General features: G+C 43.1%; 1 protein-coding gene and 1 long non-coding RNA gene across 7 annotated transcripts in view; one reads left to right on the forward strand and one right to left on the reverse strand.

Annotated features, from left to right (window-relative positions):
• AMN1 (antagonist of mitotic exit network 1 homolog) overlaps window positions 1-849 on the reverse strand; it is a 63,995-nt gene extending 63,146 nt beyond the window's left edge. Inside the window, exon 1 of one of the 4 annotated variants that reach the window (XM_089920470.1) lies at window positions 707-849. In XM_089920470.1, coding sequence (XP_089776596.1) covers window positions 707-724 — 18 coding nt within the window. In that variant the 5' untranslated portion in view covers window positions 725-849. Of the gene's footprint in view, window positions 1-686 lie in introns of all 4 variants that reach the window. The other 3 variants (XM_089920468.1, XM_022577907.3, XM_089920469.1) reach the window with 3 other exon arrangements.
• Window positions 668-23,669, forward strand: LOC149747975 (uncharacterized). 3 transcript variants are annotated; one of them, XR_016394892.1, is made up of 3 exons: window positions 668-3,961; window positions 7,861-10,891; window positions 19,072-23,669. It is a non-coding gene; the product is annotated as an uncharacterized LOC149747975 (long non-coding RNA). The 3 variants fall into 3 exon arrangements; XR_016394890.1 differs by lacking the exon at window positions 19,072-23,669 and adding an exon at window positions 15,302-16,583; XR_016394891.1 differs by lacking the exon at window positions 19,072-23,669 and adding an exon at window positions 15,302-16,583 and having other exon boundaries at window positions 668-2,083.
• Window positions 23,670-26,652: the final 2,983 nt, after the last annotated feature.

Here is a 26,652-nt window from a genome sequence, read left to right on the forward strand (position 1 = left end):
TTAGGAGGTTAATCCTTTTAATACTAGGTGTTAATCTAGCTGTTAAGTAATAAGGAGGTTAATCCTTTTAATACTAGGTAGCCTTCTAAGGATTTAAATATGTTAAGTTTATTGCTCACTACAACGCCATGAGATAGGTACTATTATACTAATTTTGTAGATCAAGAACTAGGGCCCAGAGAGGTGAAATTACTCTCCTATAGTCACACAACTGGAGAATAACAGCAAAACCGGAGCTGAACCCAGCAAGCACAATCAAGGATTTGAGCGCTGTGTCAAAGAATCAATATTTATCCCTGTTACAGTAACTGGGTGGAACTTTGCTGAAGGCTTTTGAGAGCCCCATCCAGTGTTTTGTTTTTTGTTTTGTTTTACCAAGGCTTTCAGCTCCCGTCAGAGACAGGCCGCTGCCAGGAACCGCCCGGGCGTGGAGCTGTCAAGGCTGACTGATAGGACATCTATCGGGGGCCAGAGGGGCAAGCCTGCCGGGCAGCCCTCTGGTACGACGGTCCTCAGCGAGGAGAAGACAAAACCAGCGACCCAGGTCTAGAAACACCCGCGGGGCCTCCTCGGTGGGAGGCAAGAAGGGGGCGGGGAAGGGAAGCCGCGCGGGGCGGCGGGCGCGGGAGGCGGGCGCGGGCGGCGCCGGGGCGGGGCGACAGGGAGGCGGGCCGGGGCGGACTCACAGATCCAGGAGCTGACTGACCCGCTGCTGGCTCGGCATCGCGGCCGCCCTCGGAAGCCTCTTCCGCGGTCCCGGGGCCGTCGAAATCCAGCCAGAGACCGTCTGTCAACTCCGGCCCCGACAAGACGCGCAGGCCCTTGTGACGTCGCCCGCCTCTTCCGGTGACCAGGCGCGGGCGCGCTGGCGACTGCCGAGCCCCTTTGGGGCGGAGCCCGGCGCCGTGCGCCGGAGCGGCGGCGGGATAAAATGGAAAGGAACCTTACTCTCAGAGAAGCGCTGCGGCAGTTGTCGTTCTGCAGACCTGCGGCCGGGCTCCGGCGCTTTCCCGAGTCGGCCAGCCCCGCGCGCGACCTAGCCCGGTACCCCTGGAGCCGCGCGTGGCTGCGAGGTCGCTGCTCTTACTACAGGGGTGCGTTTGATGCTGGGCCGAGCATCTGGCGATGCACACCAGGGACCCCCTTGGATACAGACTCCGTGACCGTCAAACAGAGAGTTTTAGCGGATCCGAGAGTGACTGCCGTTTACCGAGCACTTTCTGTAAGAAAGCACGCACTGAGCTGAGTGCTTTCAGTAATTAACCATATTTTTTTTAATCCTGTGAAGTCGGAATTATTTAGCTTATTTTACAGATGAGGACATTACGTGCCTACAAAAAAGCTCAGTAAGCATTTCATCACGGAGACAGGGGCTTGTGTTTAAATCAGAAGGGTTTCTAAAGAGGAGGGACCTTTCCCCAGGTGGAATTGTCTCTCCTTGGTTATGCTGCAGAGTACTTGCTACTTTTTGGTGCTTTTTCATTCTTCCTTGTAGATTAACTTGTTGTTTATATGTCTTCCTTTTGTAAGCTTTTGAAAGTTGGAACCCAGTCTTGTTCATCTCTTCAGGATGCTGCTTATTCAATCAGCACGCATTTACCAAGCACTGAAGGAGGGCAGGGATTGTGCTGGGTGCTGAGGCTTCAGTGGTGAACCCTTGAACCAGACAAGTAAAAAGACAATCAGAACAACTGTTAAATACTAAGATGGAGTTAGTTCTACCGGAACACCCATGGAAGGGTGGGGGGAGCAGGTTGAGAGAAAAACGTGGCCAGTTAGGGACTGCAAATAGTTCAGGATGGCTACAGTGGAGAGTGGTGAGGTGCATGTAGAGGAGGGAACAGGCAAACTTCTTCTATAAGGGGGCAGAAAATAAATATTTTAGGTTTTGTGGGACATCCCTTGTTGCTGAACCGAACTGGGCTCCGCGTGTCCTACCTGAAGCCAAGCTGATCTACTGACAACTGGGTTGTGGTGAGGGAAAGTACAGGGCGCCGAGCAAGATGAACAGGCAGCTGGTGATCAAAAGACCGGAACTCACCTGATGGCTTTCAGGCAAGAGTTTTTAAAGGCAACACTACAGGTGAGGGTGGCAGGGTGCATAATCAGCTCATGGACATTTTTCTGATTGGTTGGTAGTGAGGTAACAGGGTGATGTTTGGGGAATATTAATTATCATCCTTTGGTTCCATCCAGTCTGGGGGTCTGTGTGCCTGTGGTCAGCGTGTGTTCAACATCCTCTACCTGGTTGGGGATCTTAGTTTCTGCAGAACAACTCAAAGATATGCATCAGATTGTTATCTATATCCCTTCAGGAGAGCTAGGAGCTCTGTGGCTATTGTTCTAATCGTTAACTGCTTGAGTCTGCTCTGGAACTCATGGAAGGCCAAGCAAGAAGCAGGGGATACGAGAAGTTTGTACCCAGGAAGGCCTCACAGGGTCCTGCTTTGTTTCAGTCCCACTTTTCTTTCATACTCCTCAATCGTGAGGGGAACAGGGGCGGGACAAGAAAGGGAATAAGTTTTGGACAAGAGAGGTTAATCATAAACTTGGCAGGGAAACTCGGTTTTAGGAGGACTGGGTTTCATCCTTGACCTTAGGAGGTCACAGCTACTCACCTTGTAGCTCAAAAGCAGCCATAGACCATATGAATGGCAGGGGTGGGGGAGGTGTGTTCCAATAAAACTTTATGGATGCTGAGGTTTGAATTTCATGTAGTTGTCAGTGTTATGAAATATCATTCATCTTCTGATTTTTTTCAACCATTTAAAAATGTAAAAACCTTACATTGAAAACTGTACAAAAACAGGCAGCGGCCTGGGTTGGATGGCTGTGGTGGCTTGCCTTCTGATCTAGAAAGCTAAAATGGGGGCATGATGGCCTGTGTTACGTTAAACAGTTTAGGCTTTGTCTGAAGTACTTTGTGCAGAGTCATAGATAGGTTTTAAGCAAGGACAGTACATGCATAGGAAGGATGAGTTTTTGAAAGAACTCTAGCTGTTAAGTAGTAAACGAATTGTAGCGGTCACAGATGGAGACTTGGAGACTAGAAAGGTGTCTTTTGTTAATAGCCTAAACTAAAGTAATAGCAGCAGACTGGATAGACAGATTCAACAGGTAATGGAAATAGAGCCAATAGGATTTAGAGATTGGTTGGAGTGGGGGGAAAAGAGAAGAGTCAAGGCTAATTTCTAGGCTTTGGGTTTGGAGAATTGGGTGACATACGGTGATGCCATTTTAATGAGCTGAGAGGATTACAGGGGTTTTTTGAAAACAAGGGGAGATTAAATTTTGGACATATGAATTTTGCAGTGTCTATGGAAGATATAGCCTTGGGGCTATAGGTCTGGAAATTATGCCGTCTTGCTTTTAAAGGTGAGATTGAATAGCAGCAATAGTACATGTATTTACTTATGAATTCAGTACTTTGGGGGAAGAATCGTCTGCTGCTCTGGGAGTCATTTGGACCTTGGAAGACCTTGACAGATCAGATAAGGGTAGACTTCATGGTCCCTATCTGTTTGTTGAGTGCTGCCCAGCTTGAATGCTACACAGCTATCCATCTAGTTCTTCCTGCTGATTACCTGATTCTTCAACAGCAGAAAAGTGTAGGTCACTGCCCCAGTATTACGAGGTGTTAAACTTTGGGTGCCTGCGTTCTTCTAGATAGTCAAAAGAAAATGTCACAGCTGCTTTTTTATGTTTTTCTCTTTCTTTTTTTTTTTTGGTGGTACATGGGCCTCTCACTGTTGTGGCCTCCCCTGTTGCGGAGCACAGGCTCCGGACACGCAGGCTCAGCGGCCATGGCTCACGGGCCCAGCCGCTCCACGGCATGTGGGATCTTCCCGGACCGGGGCACGAACCCGTGTCCCCTGCATCGGCAGGCGGACTCCCAACCACTGCGCCACCAGGGAAGCCCCTTGTTTTTTTCTTTTTAAGAAAATGTCAATTATATAAAAAGGTAAGATAACAAAGTCCTAGTTATTTCTAGCCAATTATTTTAAAGGTCAAAGATTTGTAAACCCTCATGATATCACAATTCTTAGAAGTGTTTTTACAATGATTTCCTGCAGATTTTAGGGCCTACAATTTACAAACTAGCCTCTCAGTTACTTAGCATAACTGTGTCAAGAATTTGAGTTTCTTGCCACTGAATAATATAGGTCTGATGTATGTTGTGTTTGCCCTAACGTACTCATCTCATTCCTACCTTATTTTTTGGCAGCACTGTGGTTTGGGGACTGACTTCATCTTCAGTGGTGGGTCCAGATTAAGGCTAATCAGTGATTATTATAGTAATTGATTCAAAGGTTAGCAGGCCTAGATTAATCAAGAAACTACAATATTCCCTCAGCCACCAAGATGGGTTCAAGAATGGGCACGTGGGCATGTGACTCATTCGTGGCCAATAAGAAGCAGGAAAAGTTTTTCTGGAGATTTCTGGGAAAGAAGTTTCCTCATATTTATTTGTATGATGCTTTGTGAAGCAACACTGTTCTCTCATCATTGTCATTTTGAATGAAGTTAAACAGGAAAACAGAGTAAGAGAATCACAGGAAGACAGCCGGAGACCTGATTGAATCATGCATAAACACCACCCCTCCTCTTTACTATCAGATGACAAAAATGAAACAAGGAGTTTGATATCCTTTATTCAAGGGGAAACAATTATGGATTGGGGGAATACAGTACTTCACAAACAGTGGAGCACTCTTCCTGAGGGATGTTTGGGCAACAGTGCATTTTACACAGTGTTTGAAGCAGCAATGAGGAAATGGCATGATTGATTGGCTAGGAGGTCAGGTATTTCCTTATAAGGCTAGCAGGTCAGTCAGGGAGTAAGGAAAGAGTATTTGGCTTAAGTTGATTGGCTGGGGTTGCATATCTGAAAACAAGGAAATCATCACAGTTTCTTGGCAGTTGGGGATTGGCTGGCTGGATACTGTGTTTCTGATCAAGCAGAGCATTTACAGGAACATGAAAATTATCTAAGTTTGGGTTTGTTGACATGCCATCCTGGACAGGAGCAGCCTCATGTTGGACCTAGAAATTTATTTCAACACTACTTTCTGTTATATAATTCAGTTAATCCCTTTTGTTGTTGATAAAATTGGTTGACTTGAGTTTTCTGCTTCTTGCTGCCTCAAACAGCCTAACAGTTACATATTCATAGCAGGAGTCACCAACATATAGACAGAAATTGAAGGTATAGGAATAGATGAGCTCACTCAACAGCTGTATATAGAGTTGTATATAGAGAACAATCAGTCCTTGGAGAGATAGCTGAGGAATAGCAATTGGCTGGCAATTGACACTGAGAAGGAATAGCCAAAGAGGAAGGGAAGAAATAGGTACTACAGAAGATAAACATCACCAAAATTGTCACATGCTACAGAGAGGTCAACTAAGATAACACTTGAAGGTGATTTAGCAGCAAGGAGGTCACTGAGGGTCACTGAGGTGGTGGTGGAGGGTGTAGCCTGATTGTAATGAGAGGAATGAATGGGAGGTGAGGGAATGAATGTGTAAGTACAGTAAGACCCCTACATATGAATGAGTTCCATTCCGAGAGTGTGTTCGTAAGTCCAGTTCGTTTGTAAGTCCAACAGTTAGCCTAGGTACCCAACTAACACAATCGGCTATATAGTACTGCACTGTAATAGGTTTATAATATGTTTTGCACAAATAATACATAAAAAACAAACACAAAAAAATAAAACATTTTTAATCTTACCGTACGGTACCTTGAAAAATAGAGTAGTACCAGTTATATCACTGCTGCTTTTACTCTTGCTTCCAGACATCGTGGGCTTTAAATAAAGATACTGTACTCTATACAGTACTGTACAGTAAAGTACACAAAACCACTACCAGTTGTAGAGGATGCACGCATGTGACAATGTACGCAAGACATGTGAACTAACTTGCGTGATTGGACGTGTGAACAAACGTTCGCATCTTTGAAAGCTTGCAACTTGAAGTTTTGAGTACTGTATCCCAACTCTCACTCAAATAAATACTTGTTCAGATGAATTGCTGCTTCTATTTAGATTCATGCTGAGAAGAGAAGTAGATTGTATAAGGCTATATAGCTCTACTTCAAAGAAGGTAAAATGGGGCAATTCAGAACTATTATTTATGGACCTAGTTACCCAGATGTCAAACATGATAAATACTTACATGAGTTCACGTAATCATCAGCCTGAAGTATCATGCTATTTTATAAAGTGAGAACTTTCCCAAATAAGAAGGTGTGTCAGACTCCAAAGACCATGCTCTTTCTACTGTTTGGGCGCTCAGGAGAGAGGTTTATGGTACATCCAGGACGAGCAATATAAAAGTGATTAAGAATTTCAAGACGGTGATAGCAGAGCATTAAACCAGGGGTGGGGCCTGTGCAGCTGCACAAGTGCCCCCCCCCATGAGGCTGGCTCTTGGTGCATCTGACCTCAGGACTTCCCAAGAGAATCAGTTACTACTGCTGACTATTCAGGAACTCTGTCAAAATAAAATTCAGAGACAAATAGTGAACACAGGGAAACATTTTTACTAGCAGTGCAAGGGAACTAGGCCTTTAGAAATAGTGGCTCATCAAATAGAATGAGAGGAAATTGTAGTCCAGATGATATGGCAGATATTTATAGTTCAGATACAGCAGCTGACAATTCAGATTGGATAAGAACAAGATGTTCCTGTCTTTTGGTAAGAAAAACAGGATGTTCTTGTTTTTGTGGCTTATCTCAGGAGGCAAAGCTTTTAGGATTTCCTGTTAGTCAAGGCTTTTAGGAGGTTCCTATTATTCATTGTTTATCTTGGAATGCAAGGTTATTAGGAATGGACGTCTCTTCTGGTGCATGGTCAGTGATTTGTGGACAGGCTGGGCAAAGGGCAAGATGTCATTTTTCCTTTCTTGCCTCTTTGCTTGCTGTGTCCACTTTACTGTAGTTACCTCTAGCTCAGAACCTTCTCCATTTCCTTCCCTAGATACCATATAAAGAAAACTTTATTATAGTTTGTTCCTCTGGGCAGGTTATATAAGAATAATAAACAATATTACTTTCCTTAAATCATGGTATTCATTCCTAGTGTGTGTATACAAATATATAATAAGTATATATATATAAAATGATTTAAGTATATCTCTTATGCTATATATAAGTGAATATTGGGTCAATAATAAGAACATGTGTGCACATAAGCAGATGGCAATAAATTGTTCAAATCATCTTTACATGTCGTATCTCAAAATATAAGAATAGGCCATGAGTTAGGTTCTTCACTCTTAAGCCATACTGATTATATCTGGATTCAAAACAGCAATTGCGGACTTCCCTGGTGGCGCAGTGGTTAAGAATCCGCCTGCCAAGGCAGGGGACACGGGTTCGAGCCAGGAAGATCCCACATGCCGTGGAGCAACTAAGCCCATGCGCCACAGCTACTGAGCCTGCGCTCTAGAGCCCGCGAGCCACAACTACTGAGCCCATGTGCCACAACTACTGAAGCCTGCATGCCTAGAGCCTGTGCTCTGCAACAAGAGAAGCCACTGCAATGAGAAGCTCACGCACCACAATGAAGAGTAGCTCCCGCTCACCGCAACTAGAGAAAGCCCACATGCAGCAACGAAGACCCACCACGGCCATAAATAAATTAATTAATTTAAAAAAAATAGCAATTGCTCCTCTAATATTAATTTTCAATTCAGTATAACATGCACATCATCATCTATTACTAACCCAAAGTCATTTCAGTTGGCTATTGTTAAAGTGACCAGGGTAGGCCGAAGATGGAATCATTTATGTAAAGCCCCCACATTTGCAAATCAGAGTTTAACTTAGTTTCTATCCTCTGCTCTCCCAACAGAAGACCTAGGCCAACCAGTCAACGCTTGCCTGCTCAGTAGAAGTTAACCTGACGTGGCTCCAAGATTTCCCTTTGCTCCATATAATGGAAGTAACACTGCCATTGGTTAAAACCAATCAACAAATGCCCAGTGTCACTTCCTTATACCTCCTTGCTTTGGTCTGTAAACATTTCTTGCCTTGTATGGCTCTTTTGAGCTCCTTTCTATCTGCTAGATTAGATGCTGTCCCATTTATGAATTGCTGAATAAAAGCCTACTTGATCAGTAAATTATCTCTGGAAAATTTTCTTTTAACAGTATCGATGATGACTATGAATATTTATTGAGTGGTTAGAATAATGCCTTGCACACAGTAAGCATTTTACAAGTTCTAACTCATATAATCCTCAAAGTAACCCTGATTGGTAGGTATCGTTATCATTATCACCCATTTTGCAAATGAGGAAACAGAGGTCCAAAGAGAGTAAGAAACATGTCCAAGTCCACATGGCTTATCAGTGGTAAAGCTGGTATTTGAAGCCAAGCAATCAGGCTGTACAGCTGGATTCTTAAGCATGTAGTCATGAGCTATGTGCAAAAGAATCAAATTGGACTGCTTTCTCACACCATATATTTGAATAACTCAAAATGGATTAAAGTCTTAAATGTAGTCCTAAACCATAAAAATCCTGGAAGAAAACATAGGCAGTATGCTCTTTGACATTGGTTTTAGCAATATTTGGGGGGGTATGTCTCCTCAGGCAAGGGAAACAAAAGCAAAATAAACAAGTGGGACTATATACATCAAGCTAAAAAGCTTTTCACAGCAAAGGAAACTATCAACAAAACAAAAAGGCCATCTACTGAATATAAAGATACTTGCAAACAGTATATCTGATAAGGGGTTAATATCCAAAATATACAAAGAGCTCATACAACTCAACAACAAAAAAAACAATCAGATTAAAAAATGAGCAGAGGACCTGAATAGATATTTATCCAAAGAAGACACACAGATAGCCAACAGATGCATGAAAAGATGCTCAACATCACTAATCATCAGGGAAATAAAAATCAAAATCACAGTGAGCTATCACCTGACACATGTCAGAATGGCTATTATCAAAAAGACAAGTAACAAGTGTTGGTGAGGATGTGGCGAAAAGGGAACCCTCATGCAGTGCTGTTGGGAATGTAGATTGGTGCAGCCACTATGGAAAACAGTATGGAGATTCCTCAAAAAATTAAAAATGGAATTAGTATATGATCCAACAATTCCACTCCTGGATATTTATCCATAGAAAACAAAAACACTAATTCAAAAAAATACACACCACTATGTTCACTGCAGTGTTATTTACAATAGCCAGGATATGGAAGCAACCTAAGTGCTTATCAATAGATGAATGGATAAAGAATATGTGGTATAAAAAATAATGAAATCTTGTCATTTGGAACAACATAGATGGACTTAGAAGATATTGTGCTAAGTGAAATTAATTAAATCAGACAGAGAAAGACAAATACTATATAATTTCACTTATATGTGGAATCTGAAAACCAAAACAAGTGAGCAAACATAACAAAACAGAGACAGAGTCATAGATACAGAGAACAAACAGGTGGTTGCCAGAGGGGAGGACTTGTGGGGAGGAGAAGAGAAATAGGTGAGGGAGATTAAGTGGTGCAAGTTTCTAGTTATAAAATAAATGAGTCATGGGTATGAGTTGTACACTGTGGGGAATATAGTCAATAATTGTGTAACATCTTTGTATGGTGACAGATGGTAACTATATTTATCATAGCGATCATTTTGAAATGTATAGAAATATCTAATCACTATGTTGTGTAATAGAAACTAACATATTGTTGTAGGTCAATTATATTTCATAAACAAACAAACTCATAGAAAAAGAGATCAGATTTGTGGTTACCAGAGGCAGTGAGTGTGGAGGGGAAAGTGGATGAAGGCAGTCTTCCAGTTGTAAGATAAATAAGTACTAGGGGTGTAATGTACAACTTGCTAAATATAATTATCACTGCTGAATATTATATATGAAAGTTAAGTCGCAGTGTGCTTGGAGTCCCACGGATCTGTCTCTTGCTTCAACAGTGTCTGGACTGAACAGACCCAGGGACGCCTCCATGCTCCAGCCTCTGCAACCATCCTCCAACATTTTTTCCAGTTGCAACCTTCAGAATCAGCCACTGGCACCAGCCAACACCATTTTTTGGCCTCAACTCCTTACAAACATGACCTCCCAGATTCGTCAGAATTAACATGCACGTGTGGGCCTCCCACACCTACCTCTCTCTGGGCTTCTATTTCCACCGTGACTATGTGGCCCCGGAGGGCGTGGGGCACTATATCCACGAACTGGCCAAGGAGAATCACAAGGGCACCGCAGGACCGTCTCTTGAAAATGCAAAACCATCGTGGCAGCCACACCCTCTTCCAGGATGTGCAGAAGCCACCTCAAGATGAGAGGGGTAAACCCAGGATGTTATGGAAGTTGCTGTACTCATGGCAAACAACCTGAACCAGGCCCTTTTGGATCTGCATGCCCTGGGTTCTGCCCGTGCAGACCCCCACCTCTGTGACTTCCTGGAGAGTCACTTCCTAGATGAGGAGGTGAAACTCATCTAGAAACTGGGCGACCACCTGACCAACATCTGCAGGCTGGCTGGTCCCCAGGCTGGGCTGGGTGAGTATCTCTTCGAAAGGCTTAAAAGGCTTAACCGCAAGCATGACTAGGAGCTTCTGAAGCCCAGAAACATTTGAGGAGCCCCTCTGGTGTCAGGGCTTCTACCTGAAGTCCCACTCTGCAGCCTCTAGGCAGCTTTTTAACCACCCTGGAACCCTCTCCCAAGCCTTGGACCAAATGAAAACAGTAAAGCGTTTTGCAGAAAAAGAAAAAAGAGAAAAAGAAAGCTAAGTGAGTAAATGCTAAGATTTTCTTCATCACAAGGAAAAACATTTTTTCTGTTTAATTTCATATCTCAAGAGATGATGGATGTTCACTAAACTTTTTGTGGTAGTCATTTCATGAGGTAAGTCAAATTATTTTGCTGTATACCTTAAACTTATACGTGCTGTTTGTCAATAATATCTCAATAAAATTGGAAGAAAAGTAATAAAGTCCTTTACTATTGTGTTATTGTCAAGTTCTCCCTTTATGTTTGTTAATATTTGCTTTTTGTATTTAGGTGCTCCTATGTTGGGTGCAAAAATATTTACAATTATTATAAATATAATAAGTTATATTTATTGTTGGATTGATTGCTTTATCATTCTGTAATATCCTTCTTTGTCTCTTGTTAGTCTTTTTTTTAAATAAATTTATTTATTTATTTATTATTTATTATAAACATTATTTTTGGCTGTATTGGATCTTTGTTGCTGCGTATGGGCTTTCTCAAGTTGCCGCAAGTGGGGGCTACTCTTTGTTGCGGTGCGCGGGCTTCTCTTTGCAGCGGCTTCTCTTGTTGTGGAACACGGGCTCTAGGCGCACGGGCCTCAGTAGTTGTGGTGAGCAGGCTCAGTAGTTGTGGCTCGTGGGCTCTACAGCGCAGGTTCAGTAGTTGTGGCGCGTGGGCATAGTTGCTCCGTGGCATCCTAAACCGGGATTGAACCCTTGTCCCCTGCATTGGTAGGTGGATTCTTAACCACTGCGCCACCAGGGAAGTCCTACAGTCTTTTTTTAAAGTCTATTTTGTCTGATATAAGTATTTTTAACCCAGGTCTTCTTTTCATTTCCATTTGCATGGAATATCTTTTCCATTCCCTCAGTTTCAGTCTGTGTGTATATTTAGATCTGAAGTGAGTCTCTTGATGGTAGCATATATATAGGTCTTGGTTTTGTATCCATTCAGCCACTCTATGTCTTTTGGTTGGAGCATTTAGTCCATTAACATTTAAAGTAATTATTGATAGGTATGTACTCATTGCCATTTTGTTTCTTGTTTTCTGGTTATTTTTATAGTTCTTTTTTTCCCTTTCTTCTTTTGTACTCTTCCTTTGTGATTTGATGATTATCCTTAGTGTTATGTTTGGATTCCTTTCTCTTTTTACGAGTGTGTATCTATTGTAGGTTTTTGGTTTGTGGTTACCATGAGGTTTATATATAATTACCTATATACATATACTTGATTATTTTAAGTTGATGATCTCAAGTTTGAATGCATTCTAACAACCTTGCAGTTTTACTCTGCTCCCACTCTTTAACTTTTTTCTTCTTTTTTTCTTTTTTCCTCCCTTTTTTCTTTTTCTTTTATCTTTTCAACCAACGTTTAATACTTTTGACATCATATTTTACATCTTGTTGTTTTGTATATCCCTTGAATACTTAGTGTGAGTATAGATGCTTTTACTACTTTTGTTTTTTAACCTTCCTACCAGCTTTACAAGTGGTTGACCTGTTAACTTTACTGTATGTTTGCCTTTACCAATGAGATTTTTCTTTTCGTAGTTTTCACATGTCTTGCTGTGGTCTTTTATGTTCTGCTTAGAGAAGTCCCTTTAACATTTCTTATAAAGCCAATTTATTGATGCTGAACTTTTAGCTTTTGCTTGTCTGTGAACTCTTTATCTCTCCTTCAAATCTGAATGATAGCCTTGCCAGGTAGAGTATTCTTGGCTATAGGTTTTTTTCCTTTAATTCACTTTGAATATCATGCTACTCCCTTCTGGCCGGCAAAGTTTCTGCTTGAAAAGTCAGCTGACAGTCTTATGGGGGTGCCCTTGGCCCACTGATGAGAGAGGCTGGGTCTTGGGGGTGAAGGGGTCCAGGACTGACTGATGCCTTCCCACTAGTGGACAGGTAACCCCTGGTGCTAATAGGCTAGAGGGAAGATTCTAAGTTGGCGCTTGTCAACACCATTGTCTTCATGGCAGAATGAACTTAGAAGAATGGCTGCCACCAGTTTCTGTCTCCAGGGGTGATTCCCAGTTGCCTCCTGCCTCTCCCAGAGGCTCTCCAAGATCAGCAAGTGGGTCTGACCCAGGCTTCTTTCAAATTACTGCCTCTGTGCTAGATCTTAGAGCATGTGATATTTTGCATGCTCCCTTTAAGAGTGTAGTCTCTGTTTCCTACAGCCCTCTGCCTCTTGCATAAGCAAGCCCCACTGGACTTCAAAGCCACATGTTCTGGGGGCTCATCTTCCTGGTATAAGACCCCTGGGCTGGGAGGCCTAATGTGGAACTCAGACCCCTCACTCCTTGGGGAGAATCTCTGAAATTGTGATTATCCTCCTGTTTGTGAGTTGCCTACCTAGGGGTATGAGTCTGGACTATATTGTGTCTCCACTCCTCCTACCCATCTCACTGTGGTTGCTTGTTTATATTTTAGTTGTGGAAAATCATTTCTGCTAGTCTTCAGGTCATTCTCATAGATAGTTGCTCTATAGGTAGTTTTAATTTTTGTATGCCCATGGGAGGAGGTGAGCTCAGGGTCTCCCTACTCTGCCGTCTTGACCACATCTATGATTTCCGAGCAGGAAAATGGCAAAGATGGGAGTAGAAAGTAGCCAATCCCTTGTCTGGTACCTTTTTAAAACCTGATCTTTAGGTTATAACTTTGAAGGGGGCTAAGGGCAAATAGAATAAAGATAAGCCAAATGAGCCACTACTTTATTATCCTACCATATGCAGGTTATTTCCCAGTAGGAGTGTCCTTAATTCGAGGTAATGTGAAAATAACATGCGTTCTTTTTATTTAATTTCTTTTTATATCTCAACTTATGTCTTCACTCCAAATTGGAAACAATAGTGCCCATGATCATGAGTTCTTGTGCATTGTTAACATTTTCCATTAGCTCGATCCTTGATTTAATTTGTTTCTAGGCTATATAGATCCATGTCTTTCAAATTCTCATGAGTTTGAGGCATACAGTGTATGACTCCAGATCCAAGGCAGGAAACAGCTGGGCGAATTCAAACAGGATAAGCAAGGAGGTGTTAATAAAGGGGCTGCTTACAAAGGTTTGGGCACAGTTAAGGGAAAGCAGGGGTAATAATGTTTCAATACCTTAGGACTAGCAATAGGAGGAAGCCCTTACCTCTCCTAGTCCTGAAAGGGCAGGGAGGGAAAGTTACCGAGACCTGGAGAGAATGGCCATACCCACCTAAAAGGAGCTATGGCCTTTGGGTCAGTTAGGGTAAACAGCCTGTGGCAACCCAGCCAGGAGAGAGCTGGAAGAATAAATACTCTAACCCATTCTCTACCTCTCCTTTTGGTCTGCTGTTGCGGTCATGTCCTCAACCCAACCAGAAATCAGAGGTCAAGGGATCCTAGTTTATGCAATCTATAAAGGTCGGCTTGTTAGAGCCCAGAGTAGAGAAGGATAGAGTGGAAAATATCCAATTCATAAACAGACCACTGAATTTTTTTTTTTTTTTTTTGCGGTACGCAGGCCTCTCACTGTTGCGGCCTCTCCCGTTGCGGAGCACAGGCTCCGGACACGCAGGCTCAGTGGCCATGGCTCACGGGCCCAGCCGCTCCACGGCATGTGGGATCTTCCCGGACCGGGGCATGAACCCACGTCCCCTGCATCAGCAGGCGGACTCTCAACCACTGCGCCACCAGGGAAGCCCTGATTTTTAGATAATGTAATTAAATGTCATTAACATTTTGAAAATTAAGAATAATCGCTTAGTAATGCCAACATAATAATGATCAGTTTTTTAACAGTGACAGAGATGGCAATTGTTGTCCTTCATCAGGATGCTGACCCACTGCAAAGACAACCTTGTCTTTTTCTAGTTAGCGTCACCAGCTATTTTTATTTTTACAAAATTATATGATTCCTAACTCACATTTATTGGTCATTTAAATGGGACTTTTAAAATCCATTAACTACATTCAGTCAAACAGATATTTAATACCTACTATGTGCCAGGGAGCATGTATCAGTAAACAAACATGTCCTCGGAGTATAGATTTTAGTGTGAGAGATAGAAAACAAGCACACAAACAAACAACATGTGGAGATAAGATAAGGACTATAAAGAACAAGATAGGATCAGGGAGAGAGAGGGTGTCGGGAGAGGCCGAGAGATGAGAGAAGGATTACTTTTGCTCGGATGGTCAAGGGAGGCATCTCTGAGGCTGTGACATTTTTGCTGAAACCTATTAAAAGATAACTTGAAGCTTATTAAAAATTTTGAGAGTTTATTTGAGCAAAAACTGCTTAGAATTGGGCAGTGCCAAACTAGAAGTGGTTAAGAGTGCTCTGCTAATAGGATTTGGGAGGAAAGACTTACACAGAGAAAGCAAAGAAGGAAATTATTTGGTTGGCTATGGCTTAAAGCTTAGTTGGCTCTTTGTTATTGGTTAAGTGTTTTGATATCATAACTTTGAAGGCGTTTACAGGCTTAGATTTTGGTTTGCTTACATAGGATGCCATGGCATTAGAGCCAACCCCAATCTAATTGTTTCCCTATTTAATTGTTTTATACTTCAGACCAGAACTATAAAAAGGAGATAACCATGCAGAGATCTGGGGACAGAGGGAAGAGAAAGACTCTCGTGAAAGGAAAGTAAAAATGGAGTCAGCATTGCTAAGAGAGCTCTCTAAAATGGAGCCAGGAGACCATTAAGGAAGTATGGCTTATGCACATCTCAGTCTGGATGGAATCTGACCTTTTGACCTGATGAAGTAATCCAGAACACCTGCCAGAAACCCAAGATACTTATTGGATCCTTACCCTAAAATAACTTGTGATAGTCTATCTAATTATTGGACTCCTATCCTAAAACAACTTGTAATTCCTAAGGACAGATATTTTCTGACTCATATCAGAGTCAATCACAATTCTTGCCAGGCAACTTTTAACAGCCTTGTCTTTTTGTCTTTATAAGCTCCTGACCCTTTCTCTTCCTCAGAACTCTCCTTTGGGTTCACCTGAATCTGTGTCTCTCGAATTGCAGTTCTTAAGACCCCAAATAAACTCCTTTCTTATTTGGAGCCTCCTGCATTATTTTTCTGGTTGACATTCTGACGCAAAAAATGCACTTAGTAAAGTTTGAAGGACTGAAAGAGGTCAGTGTGGAGCGAGGAATAGTAGGAGATAAGATTGGAAAAGTCAGAAGCCAGACCAGGTAAAACCTTGATGACCAAAGAACTGAATTTGAATGTTATTCAAAATGAAATGGAAAATAAACAAGCAGTTACATCAGTTTCATTCTTCACGGCAAAGGTAGAAAACTGCAGAATACTGAAAGTAAAAGCATTAAAATTCAGATGCATGTCCTCTACCTTTCAGCTTAAAGCTGTAGATGATCCACGTTTTATGTTGTATGTGAATGAAATATGTTACTAAAAAGTATTTTAAAGAGTATTTTAGGGACTTCCCTGACAGTGTAGTGGTTAAGAATCTGCCTGCCAAATCAGGGGACACGGGTTTGAGCCCTGGTATGGGAAGATCCCACATGCCGCAGAGCAACTAAGCCCATGTGCCACAATTACTGAGCCCATGTGCCACAGCTACTGAAACCCCTGCACCTAGAGCCCATGCTACACAATAAGAGAAGCCAGCACAATGAGAAGCATGTGCACCGCAACAAAGAGTAGCCCCTGCTTGCTGCAACTACAGAAAGCCTGTGCACAGCAGTGAAGACACAATGCAGTGAAAAATAAGTAAATTCAAAAAAATTTAAAAAGAGTATTTCAGTTATCACTGTTGGGAAAAGCAACCATCAAAATTCCTCCACTCTATGTGCCTGTTAATTTTGAAAACAGCAAAAGGAAACATGTTCTTTACAGATATTAATGTCAAAAGTTAAACATTTTCAAAGTCTAACTAGAATGGATAACCAGTGTTTCCTACTACCTGCATGGGGTTCACTATGTACTATTTTTGTGAGACTTATCACAGAAGGATCACAGACCCACTTTAGACTATACACGTAGCAGGTCACCACCTACCTTTGTGTAGTTAGATGTGTGTGGAATACCTGTATCTATTAGTGGCAGTTTTTTACTGTAATGGAGGAAGAAAGAGCAGTATCACTGTATATGGGCCGTCAACCCCAATCAACTACTCTTCCCACTGCATTCATCTGTCCTCATGGCTAATTTTTTTTAATATATACATATATATTTATTTATTTGGTTGTGCTGGGTCTTAGTTGTGGCACACGAGCTCCTTAGTTGTGGCATGCAAACCCTTAGTTACGGCACGCATGTGGGATCTAGTTCCCTGACCAGGGATCAAACCCCGGGCCCCCTGCATTGGGAGTGCAGAGTCTTATCCACTGCACCACAAGGGAAGTCCCCATGGCTAACTTTTAATAAGTATATTTTTGCATTATGTACATTTTTAATCAGCCTGTCCTGTTTAGATTGTATACATCATTATATCTGACATTCTTGTAACCACTGTGTGATCAATAAGATTCCTATAAGAATTCTGCTTTCTAAAGACAAAAATACCATGCTGAGAGGGGTGACTTATATCCCACATTAGTGGGTAGACACTATTTATAGGATCTTTATTATTTATTCATTTATTTATTTTTGGCTGTGTTGGGTCTTCATTGCTGCATGCAGGCTTTCTCTAGTTGTGGGGAGCAGGGGCTACTCTTCGTTGCGGTGCGCGGGCTTCTCATTGTGGTGGCTTCTCTTGTTGCAGAGCACAGGCTCTAGGCATGGGGGTTTCAGTAGTTGTGGCACGTAGGCTCAGTAGTTGTGGCGCACGGGCTTAGTTGCTCCGCGGCATGTGGGATATTCCAGGACCAGGGCTCGAACCCGTGTCCCCTGCATTGGCAGATGGATTCTTAACCACTGTACCACTAGGAAAGTCCCTATAGGATCTTTAAAACAAGTACATTTGTAATGAATTAAGATGAATAAAGGTACAACTAAAAACTGTCCAAAAAAAAAGATGCAATGAAAACCACTAAAAGTTTAAAGAAGGGGATTGTTACCATTTGGGCTGCAGTGTGAAGAATGGAGGAAGCTGTGGGGAGTGAATCACAGCATGTCTTGAACAGAGCTGAGCCTGGTAGTGGTTTCCCCAAAGGCTACACCTCTCCAGAGCCCCCACCTAGAATCCTCAATCCCCTTACAAACAGGTGGAAGGTGCCCTCCAGGGAAAAAGAACAGTGGTGGTGGTGGTGGTGGCAGTGGTGCTGCTGGAGATGGTGGTAGCAGTGATGGTGTTACCGAACACAAGTCCATGTGCCTGACACACAGTGAGGCCAAATAATACTGAAATGACAGAGTTTAGAGGAGAGAAAAGTTTACTGCAGGGCCACACAAGGAGCTCATGCATTAGAAAAACCTTGAACTCCCCAAAGGCTTTCAGCAAAGCCTATTTAAAGGCCAGGTGAGGGAGGGGCATGGTTAGTTGTTGCAGACTTCTTGGCGTTGGAGCCTTTGTTCTGGCAGCTGTCCACTTAGGGCAAGTCATGATGCTCCTGTAAACCTCCAACAAGATAAATGTTAATCTCTGTTCTGCAACTTTTTATCTCTATATGAATGAACTCTTAAAAGTCAAGAGCCTTGCGAATAAGCTATCCTATGTATTTCAGGCTATAGGCAACATTCTTTTACAAAAGGTGCAGAGCCAGCATGACTAAGCACAGGCAACAAAGCACAAAGTTTAAAGTAAAATGGAACAGATCTAATATGGAGTCAGATTTGTTCTTCCTTATTACAATGGCATCAGGAAGCATGTGTATCTACAGGACCTCAGTGCCTGGGGCTCTGAAGCCTTTGACCCTGGGTTGCTGTCATGGCAGTGATAACACTTGGAATCTCTTCATCATAGACCCCTAAATCTCAGAACCATGGAGCCTGCATGGTTGGGCCCTGACCTCAGAGTCTGAACCCTTATTTTGGCCCAAGATTAGTGTGATATTGTGATTTATAACAAGAAATATATATTTATTTGTTCTTTGTCCTGTTTCTGGCAAAGAGCTCCTAAAACCCTCGTACTTTCCTAAGCAATAAGAGCAAGGGAAGCATCTTTTGTTATAGTATTTGGTCTTTGTTCCTGAAACAGCTTCAGAGGAACATCTTGTTCTAATAGGGAAGAACAAATCTGACACCATATTAGATCTGTTCCTTTTGCTTTAACCTTACTTTAACCTTTGTGCTCTGTTGCCTGTGCTTAGTCATGCTGGCTCTGCACCTTTTGTAAAAGAATGTTGCCTATAGCTTGAAATATACAGGATAACCTGACCGTGACCTGAACAGAGAATAACATCTGTCTTGCTGGATGTTTACAGGAACATGGTGACCTGACCAACATGGACAGTTGCAAGAACAAAGGATCCAATACCAAGAAGTTTGCAACAACTAACCATGGCCCTCTCTCAACTTGCCTTTAGAAGGGCTTTGCTGAAAGCCTTCGGGAAGTTCAGGCTTTTTAAGGCCTGAGACACCCATCTCCCTGCATGGCCCTGCAATAAACCTTTCTCTGCTCCAAACTCTGAACTTCAGTATTGTTTGGCCTCACTGTGAGTTAGGCACAGGGACTTGAGTTCAGTAACATTGTTATTCATAAAAAGCCCCTTTCAACTACACCTGAGTTTATGTTAATGAGTTGACTTTTGGAAAGCTCCTAAGGATGGGAGCTGGTTGCCAAGGGAACCAGCTAGTGATTAAATGGTTGGAACTTTCAGCCCCTGCCCCCCAACCTCTGGGGAGGGGAGAGGGGCCTGGGACTGAATCAATCACCAATAAAACTTGCTCTATATATCTCTTCCATTGGCTGTTCCTAAGTTATATCCTTTCATAATAAACAGGCAGTACGTAAAGTATTTTCCAGAGTTCTATGAGCCACTTTAGCAAGTATAATTGAACCCAGGGAGGGGAACCTCCAATTTATAGCTAGAAGGTCAGAAGCCCAGGTGACAACCTGGACTTGCAATTGGCACCTGGTGGGAAGGCAGCCTTGTGGGACTGAATCCTTAACCTATGGGATCTGATGCTATCTCCAGGTAAATAGTGTCAGAATTGAGTTTAATTATAGGACAGCCAGCTGGAATTGCAGAACTGCTTGATGTGTGGAAAACCTACACAGCTGGGGTCAGAAGTGAAGAAGTGTAGTAGTGTAGTATTTGTCGTGGTCCAAGTGTGGGTTGGAAAAGAATTTCCAGACACAAGGCAGAATATAAAGAAGACAGAATTTATTAAAGGGAAGGGTCACTGCCGGAACAGCGGGCTGACTTCCTGATAATCCAGGAGAGCCAACCCCAAGCAGCGGTTACTGGTCTGTTTTTATAGCCAGGGAACAAAGGAACATGTGAGTCACCTGCTGATTGGGCAGGGTATGCATACTTCCAGTGTGCAGAGCGGGAGAAGAACAGGACAAATACCTTTCCTTATATGGGATGGGAAAGGAGCAGGGCATATGCTGCTTGGGAGGGTTCGGGGATATTGTAATGGTCACTATGTGACAGAGTGATAAGTGTCTGGTAACTCTCTGTCCCTGCGATGTTGGCCTTTGAGTTTATCTTGTTTTTAGTCCTTGGAGTACCACAGTATTGAGAGTAGAGGAGAAAAACACAGATGTGAGTGTGTTAGACTGAGTCACTTGACTCCTGAGTAATTCAATTTCTTCACTTGTAAAATGGCAATAGTAATATAGTACCATACCTAAAACCCATGAGGACAGTATGTCTCAGAATTCAAAACTTTCAGGATTTTAGAAAGATGTCATGGTACATATACCAGATATTATGAGACACCCCCATGGGGGTCTAGGGCATAATCAAAACATTAACATTTCTGCATTGAAAGGTATCAAAATTATGGTGGACAGACTCTTAAGATGGCCCCACAATCCCCATCTCCTGGTGGTATGTGATCTAGTCCCTTCAAGTGTTACGCAGGACCTGTAACTTGCTTCTGACTGAAAGAATAAGGCAAAGGTAATAGGATGTATATGATTAGACATATGTGATTATGTTATATAGGATTGCAGCACTCATCTTGCTGGAGTCTCAGTCTCAGCCTCCCCTCGCCCCACTTCTTACCGGGTTTGAGGAAGCATGTGGCCACATTAGGGGACCCCATACAACCAGGATGTAGGCAATCTCTGGCTGACAGGCAGAAAAAGAAAAACAAAAAAACACCCGAACTGAAGCCCTCAGTTCTACTAACTCAAGGTATGCATTCTGCCAATAACACAAGTAAGCTTGGAAGTGGATCCTTCCCCATCTGAATTCAGAAGAGACTGCAGTCCCAGCTGACACCTTGATTGAAGCCTGGTGAGACCCTAAGCAGAGGACCCAGCTAAGCCACACTCAGACTCCTGACCAACAGAAACTTAGAGACAGTTAATATGTGTTGGTTTAAATCACTAACTTTGTAGTAATATCATCACACAGCAATAGAAAACTAATAAAGGTATGGCTATTCATGCTTTTCCCTGATCTTTAAAATTAATAAATAAAAGATATAAAAAATTATAAATAATTGAAACAGCCTCACATCTGTTTGAGACAAATTTTGCCACCAAAAGAGTTTGGGCAGCAAATATAGGAAAAGTCTGTTAGTTTTCAGAGGTTTTTTGTTTCCGAATTACAGATTAGGGATTGTGAGCTTGAGGTATATAAATTTGCAGGGTTGCTGTTGGATGAAAAAAGATACCATGTGTAATGGGCTTGGAATAGGATTTACCACCCAGGAGTACTCTATAAATATTGGCTACTCTTATGATTAAAATCAGAGCTCCTGCAGCAGGTCAGCCTGTCTGCTCTGTTATTCCTTGCCAAGTCACTTTTCCTCTCAGGTTCCCCATCTCTAACAGGAGGGCCTCTCAGAGGAGTCCAGAAAGGGTCAGAAACACCTACGTGTTGAGCCCCTGTTCTGGGGAGCCTCTGGGCTGGGTGCTCAGCGAGCTGTAATGTGAATTGCTCTTGAATGAAAAGGCCTATGGTCTGCTTGTGGCCTTACTGCAGAAGAGATGCACAACCCTGGGGAAATGGCTTCTTGATGAGTCTCAGTTTTTCTGTCTGTGAAATGGAGCTGGTTGGGCCTTCCCACCTAATTATTTGTATGACAAGATATACTCACTGTGGACTGAGGGATTATTTTTGTCTTGAGTATTATTTGAGGGGAAGAACAGGTGCAAGGGTTTGTCTGGCCTCTCCTCATATACACAAAGGAAACAGAAATGTTCCTGACCCTAATCCTAAGCCCTACCCCTACCCCCACACAGACCACAGAGGAGGGGCTCCTTTCTTCTTGCCTAGTCTTCTGTGCAACTGGAGTGGGGATTGCAGTTCTCCACCCGCCCAGACCACCATACCCACCTCTGCATTCCTCATATCTCACACAGAAAAGATCTGTGTCAGTACCCCTCTCCCACTTCCCCCACTAGACTGTGGGTTCATACGGGCAGACCAATGCCCTGCATGTACCTTGGCAAAAGTAGAGTCAGTGAAAATAGGAAGAGTGGGGAGTTTACCAGGTGAACAGGAGGGTGAGACAACACTTCCCACCTGGACATGCACTGATGACAGCCCCAGGGATGGTCAGAGTAGTCAGAGTTGGATATATTTTGAAGATTGAACCAATAGACTTGCTGAAGGACTGGAAGTAAGGGAAAGAGAGAAATAAAGGTGTTGTTCATTCATTAATTTTCAACTAATAATTACTGGTATTGACTAGATACCAGGTACTACCTAAGATGCTTCAGGTACAGTGGCAAAGAAGAGAAGGACCATGATCTCAAGGAGCTTTCATTCTAATTGATGGAGACAAGCAATAAACAAAATATTACAGAAACTAAGTGTTAAGAGGAAAACAAAAGAGGGCAATGTAATAGATTATGAGGTAGGATAGATGTGGCTGAAAACCCAATTCAAAATGCTTTAACTTTAAGGTTTTTATCTCACATGAAAAGTCAAAGTAGGATGGTTCCAGGGCTGGTTACTCAGTGGCTCAATGGCATTGTGACTCCAGCTCAGCATCTCTGTGATTCTCTTGAGTTTTCCTCTCATGCTTGTAAGATGGATCTGTGGGTCTAAGCAATATATTCTCATGCTAAGGTGTCTGGAGGCAGGGAAAATGGAACTGTGTTTTCTCACATGTCCCATTGTAAGAGCACAAAATATTTGCCTAGAAGAACCCCCAGCAGTACCCTTGTATTATAACGCATACCATGACTAAACTAATCATTGCCAAGGGAAATGAGACATCACCTTTGGCTTAGATCAGTCGTGCTTTATCTCTTGGGTTGGGGATGGGCCTGACTGCCCCTGTAGCATATAGCCACCTGATACTTGAACAAAATCAGGGTTCTGTTAAAAGAGAAGAGGAGGGCACAGGGAATTAGTGTAAGCAACAAACACTGTCATCCACAGAGAGTCAGGGAATAATTAAAAGGGGCAGTAACTTGGTCTCCCTAGAGATGGTAATGTTTTACTTGAGACTTGTCAAGAAGTTGTCAGTCTTATGAAACCTGGAGACTAGCATTCACGTGTAAAGAGCAAATGCTCTACTTATGGGTACAGGGTTTCTTCTGAGGGGGATAAAGAAGTTCCAAAATTGACTGTGGTGATGGTTGCACAACTCTGAAAATATTTAAATCTATTAAATTATATACTTTACAAGGATATGACTAGATCTGATAGGATTTTTTTTTTTTTTTTTTTGCGGTATGCGGGCCTCTCACTGTTGTGGCCTCTCCCGTTGCGGAGCACGGGCTCCGGATGCGCAGGCTCAGCGGCCATGGCTCACGGGCCCAGCTGCTCCGCAGCATGTGGGATCCTCCCGGACCGGGGCTCGAACCCGCGTCCCCTGCATCGGCAGGCGGACTCTCAACCACTGCGCCACCAGGGAAGCCCCGATAGGCATTTTTAACAGATCAATTTGGAGCCATAAATTTGGGAGGAGTATCTGCAAAACAAATAACTGAAGAAGACTAGTACCTAGAGTATTAAAAGTACTCCTACAAATCAATATGATAAAAGAAAAAGAACACAATTAGAAAATTTGCAAAATACTTAAGCAGTTCTCCAAAAGAGGAAATGCAGATAGTCAATAAAGATATGAAAAATGTTTAATCTCATTAATTAACCAGGGAAATACGTATTAAAACTGCAATAACGGGGGCAGAGTCAAGATGATGTACTAGGAGGACGTGGAATTAGCATCTCCTCACAACTAGGGCATCTACCAGGTAGCTGTGAGGGACCATGGACACCTAAGGGAACGGGAGGAAACCCCAGTGACCGGGTAGGATGTGAGGTGTGGCGGGAGTGAAGGGGGAGGAGAAGTGGAGGTGGGACGGGACCAGCACCCCTGAGGGGCGGCTGGGGGAGGGGAAGGGATCCCACGCCAGAAGGGGGGAAATTGGGGAACCATTGGGAGGACAGAGGATCAAAAGGGAGCGTGGCCAGGTTTCCCCTGACCATTTGGACCCCCAGGAACCTGCTGAGATCCCAGGCCTGATCCTCTGCCCACACAGGCCCCCTCCAGCTGGGCGGGTCCTGAGGGAGTGGGAGGGAGGGAAGGGGGAGCAAAAGTAAAGGCTGGGCCTCTGGGACCAGCACCCCTGAGGGGTGGCTGGGGGAGGGGAGGAGTCCCTACACCCAGCGGGAGCCACCCACGGTTAACGGTCCAGTGGGGAAGGCGGAGACCCTGGGAGAGATGGTGGGGGAGGGGTGCGAAGGAACGGAACAGAGCGGGGCCAGCGCCTTCCCTGTCCACTGAGGCACCAGGGAGCCTGTTGAGCTCCCAGGCCTAATCCTCTGACCTCGGAGCCTCCCTTCTGCCGCACAAAGCCCAAGCCCCCCAATACACCCCCACCCAGGCCTCTACCTCTACACTCGGAGACACCCTCCAACAGAGCTGGGCCTAAGCCACACCCACTCACCCTCACGCAGGGCCCTAGCTCCAAACTCTTGAACTCCACACTCCAGGTGCCCTCCTTTCCACATGCTGCCTCTCCCCTTCTGCACAGGTCCTAAGCAGAGGCCCCGCCCCACGCTTGAACGTTGCCCTGCCTAGGCCCTGCCCCATGCTCAAACATCACCACCACCCCCACCTAGGTCCCCCCCCCCCACCTAAACCCCGCCCCTGCCTAAGTTCCACCACCCAACTAAACTCCGCCCCCATAGCCAAGGGTTTTTTTTTCTTCTTTCTTCCTCTGTTACATCGGGGTTCTGTTTTACCTTGTTGATTCATTATTGTTGATTGTTTTATATTTCTATTTTTCCTAATGAAGCTTTTATTTTTCTAATTCTATTTTATTCTTTATACTTTGTTAGTGATCTCTCCTTTTGGCTTGTTGCCTCCCCCCCTTTTTTTTCTTTTTTCTGCTGTGGTTTTATTTTACCTTGTTGCAGTGGTTTCAATTATACTTTTATTTTTCCTAAAAAATTTTTATCTTTCTATTTTTATTTTGTTATTTATCCTTTGATATTGTACTGCTCCTTTTTTCTTTCTTTCTTCCTTTTTTTATAACATTAAATTGACCATCTTAATCATTTTTATTAAAATAATAATTAAAATAATAATTAAAAATTTATTTACTTATTTATTTTTGGCTGCGTTGGGTCTTCGTTGCTGCGTGTAAGCTTTCTCTACTTGCGGTGACCAGGGGCTACTCTTCATTGCAGTGCACAGGCTTCTCATTGTGGTGACTTCTCTTGTTGTGGAGCACGGGCTCTAGGTGCGTGGGCTTCAGTAGTTGTGGCACATGGGCTCAGTAGTTGTGGCTCACAAGCTCTAGAGCACAGGCTCAGTAATTGTGGCACACAGGGTTAGTTATTCCGTGGCATGAGGGATCTTCCCCAACCATGGCTCAAACCTGTGTCCCCTGCATTGGCAGATGGATTCTTAATCACTGAGCCACCAGGGAAGCCGTTTTTATTTTTTTACCATGCCACAAAGCTTGTGGGATCTTGGTTCCCAGGCCGGAGGTCAGGCCTGAGCTCCTGTAGTGGGAGCTCTGGGTCCAAACCACTGGACTAACAGAGAACCCCAAACCCCAGAGAATATTAATCAGAGTGAGGCCTCCCGGAGGTCCTCATCTCAGCCCCAAGACCCAGCTCTATCTAACTGCCTGCAAACTCCAGGGCTGGACGACTCAGGCCAAACAACCAGTAAGACAGGAATACAGCACCACCCATCAAAAAAAAAAGAAAGAAACAACAAAAAAATATCTTACTGATGAAGAAAAATATCTTACTGATGAAGGAGTAAAAGCCTACAGGACCAAATAAATGAAGACAAAATAGGCAAACTACCTGAAAATGAATTCAGAGTAATGATAGTAAAGATGATCCAAAATCTTGGAAACAGAAAGGAGAAAATACAAGAAACATTTAACAAAGATCTAGAAGAACTAAAGAGCAACAAACAGTGATGAACAACACAATACTCAAATTAAAAATACTCTAGAAGGAATCAATAACAGAATAACTGAGGCAGAAAAATGGATAAGTGAGCTGGAAGATAAAATGGTGGAAATAAATGCCAGGGAACAGAATAAAGAAAAAAGAATGAAAAGAATTGAGGACAGTCTCAGAGACCTCTGGAACAACATTAAACATACCAACATTCGAATTATAGGGGTCCCAGAAGAACAGAAAAGAAAGGGTCTGAGAAAATATTTGAAGACATTATAGTCGAAAACTTCCCTAACATGGGAAAGGAAATAGTCACTCAAGTGACACAGAGAGTACCATACAGGATAAACCCAAAGAGAAACACGCTAAAACACATATTAATCAAACTATCAAAAATTAAATACAAAGAAAAAATATTAAAAGCAGGAAGGGAAAAGCAGCAAATAACATACAACAGAATATCCACAAGGTTAACAGCTGATTTTTCAGCAGAAACTCTGCAAG

Source organism: Delphinapterus leucas, chromosome 11 (assembly GCF_059928025.1).
Source record: "Delphinapterus leucas isolate spDelLeu-1000000601 "Yukka" chromosome 11, BTC_Dleu_Yukka2, whole genome shotgun sequence".
Classification (NCBI taxonomy): Eukaryota; Metazoa; Chordata; class Mammalia; order Artiodactyla; family Monodontidae; genus Delphinapterus; species Delphinapterus leucas.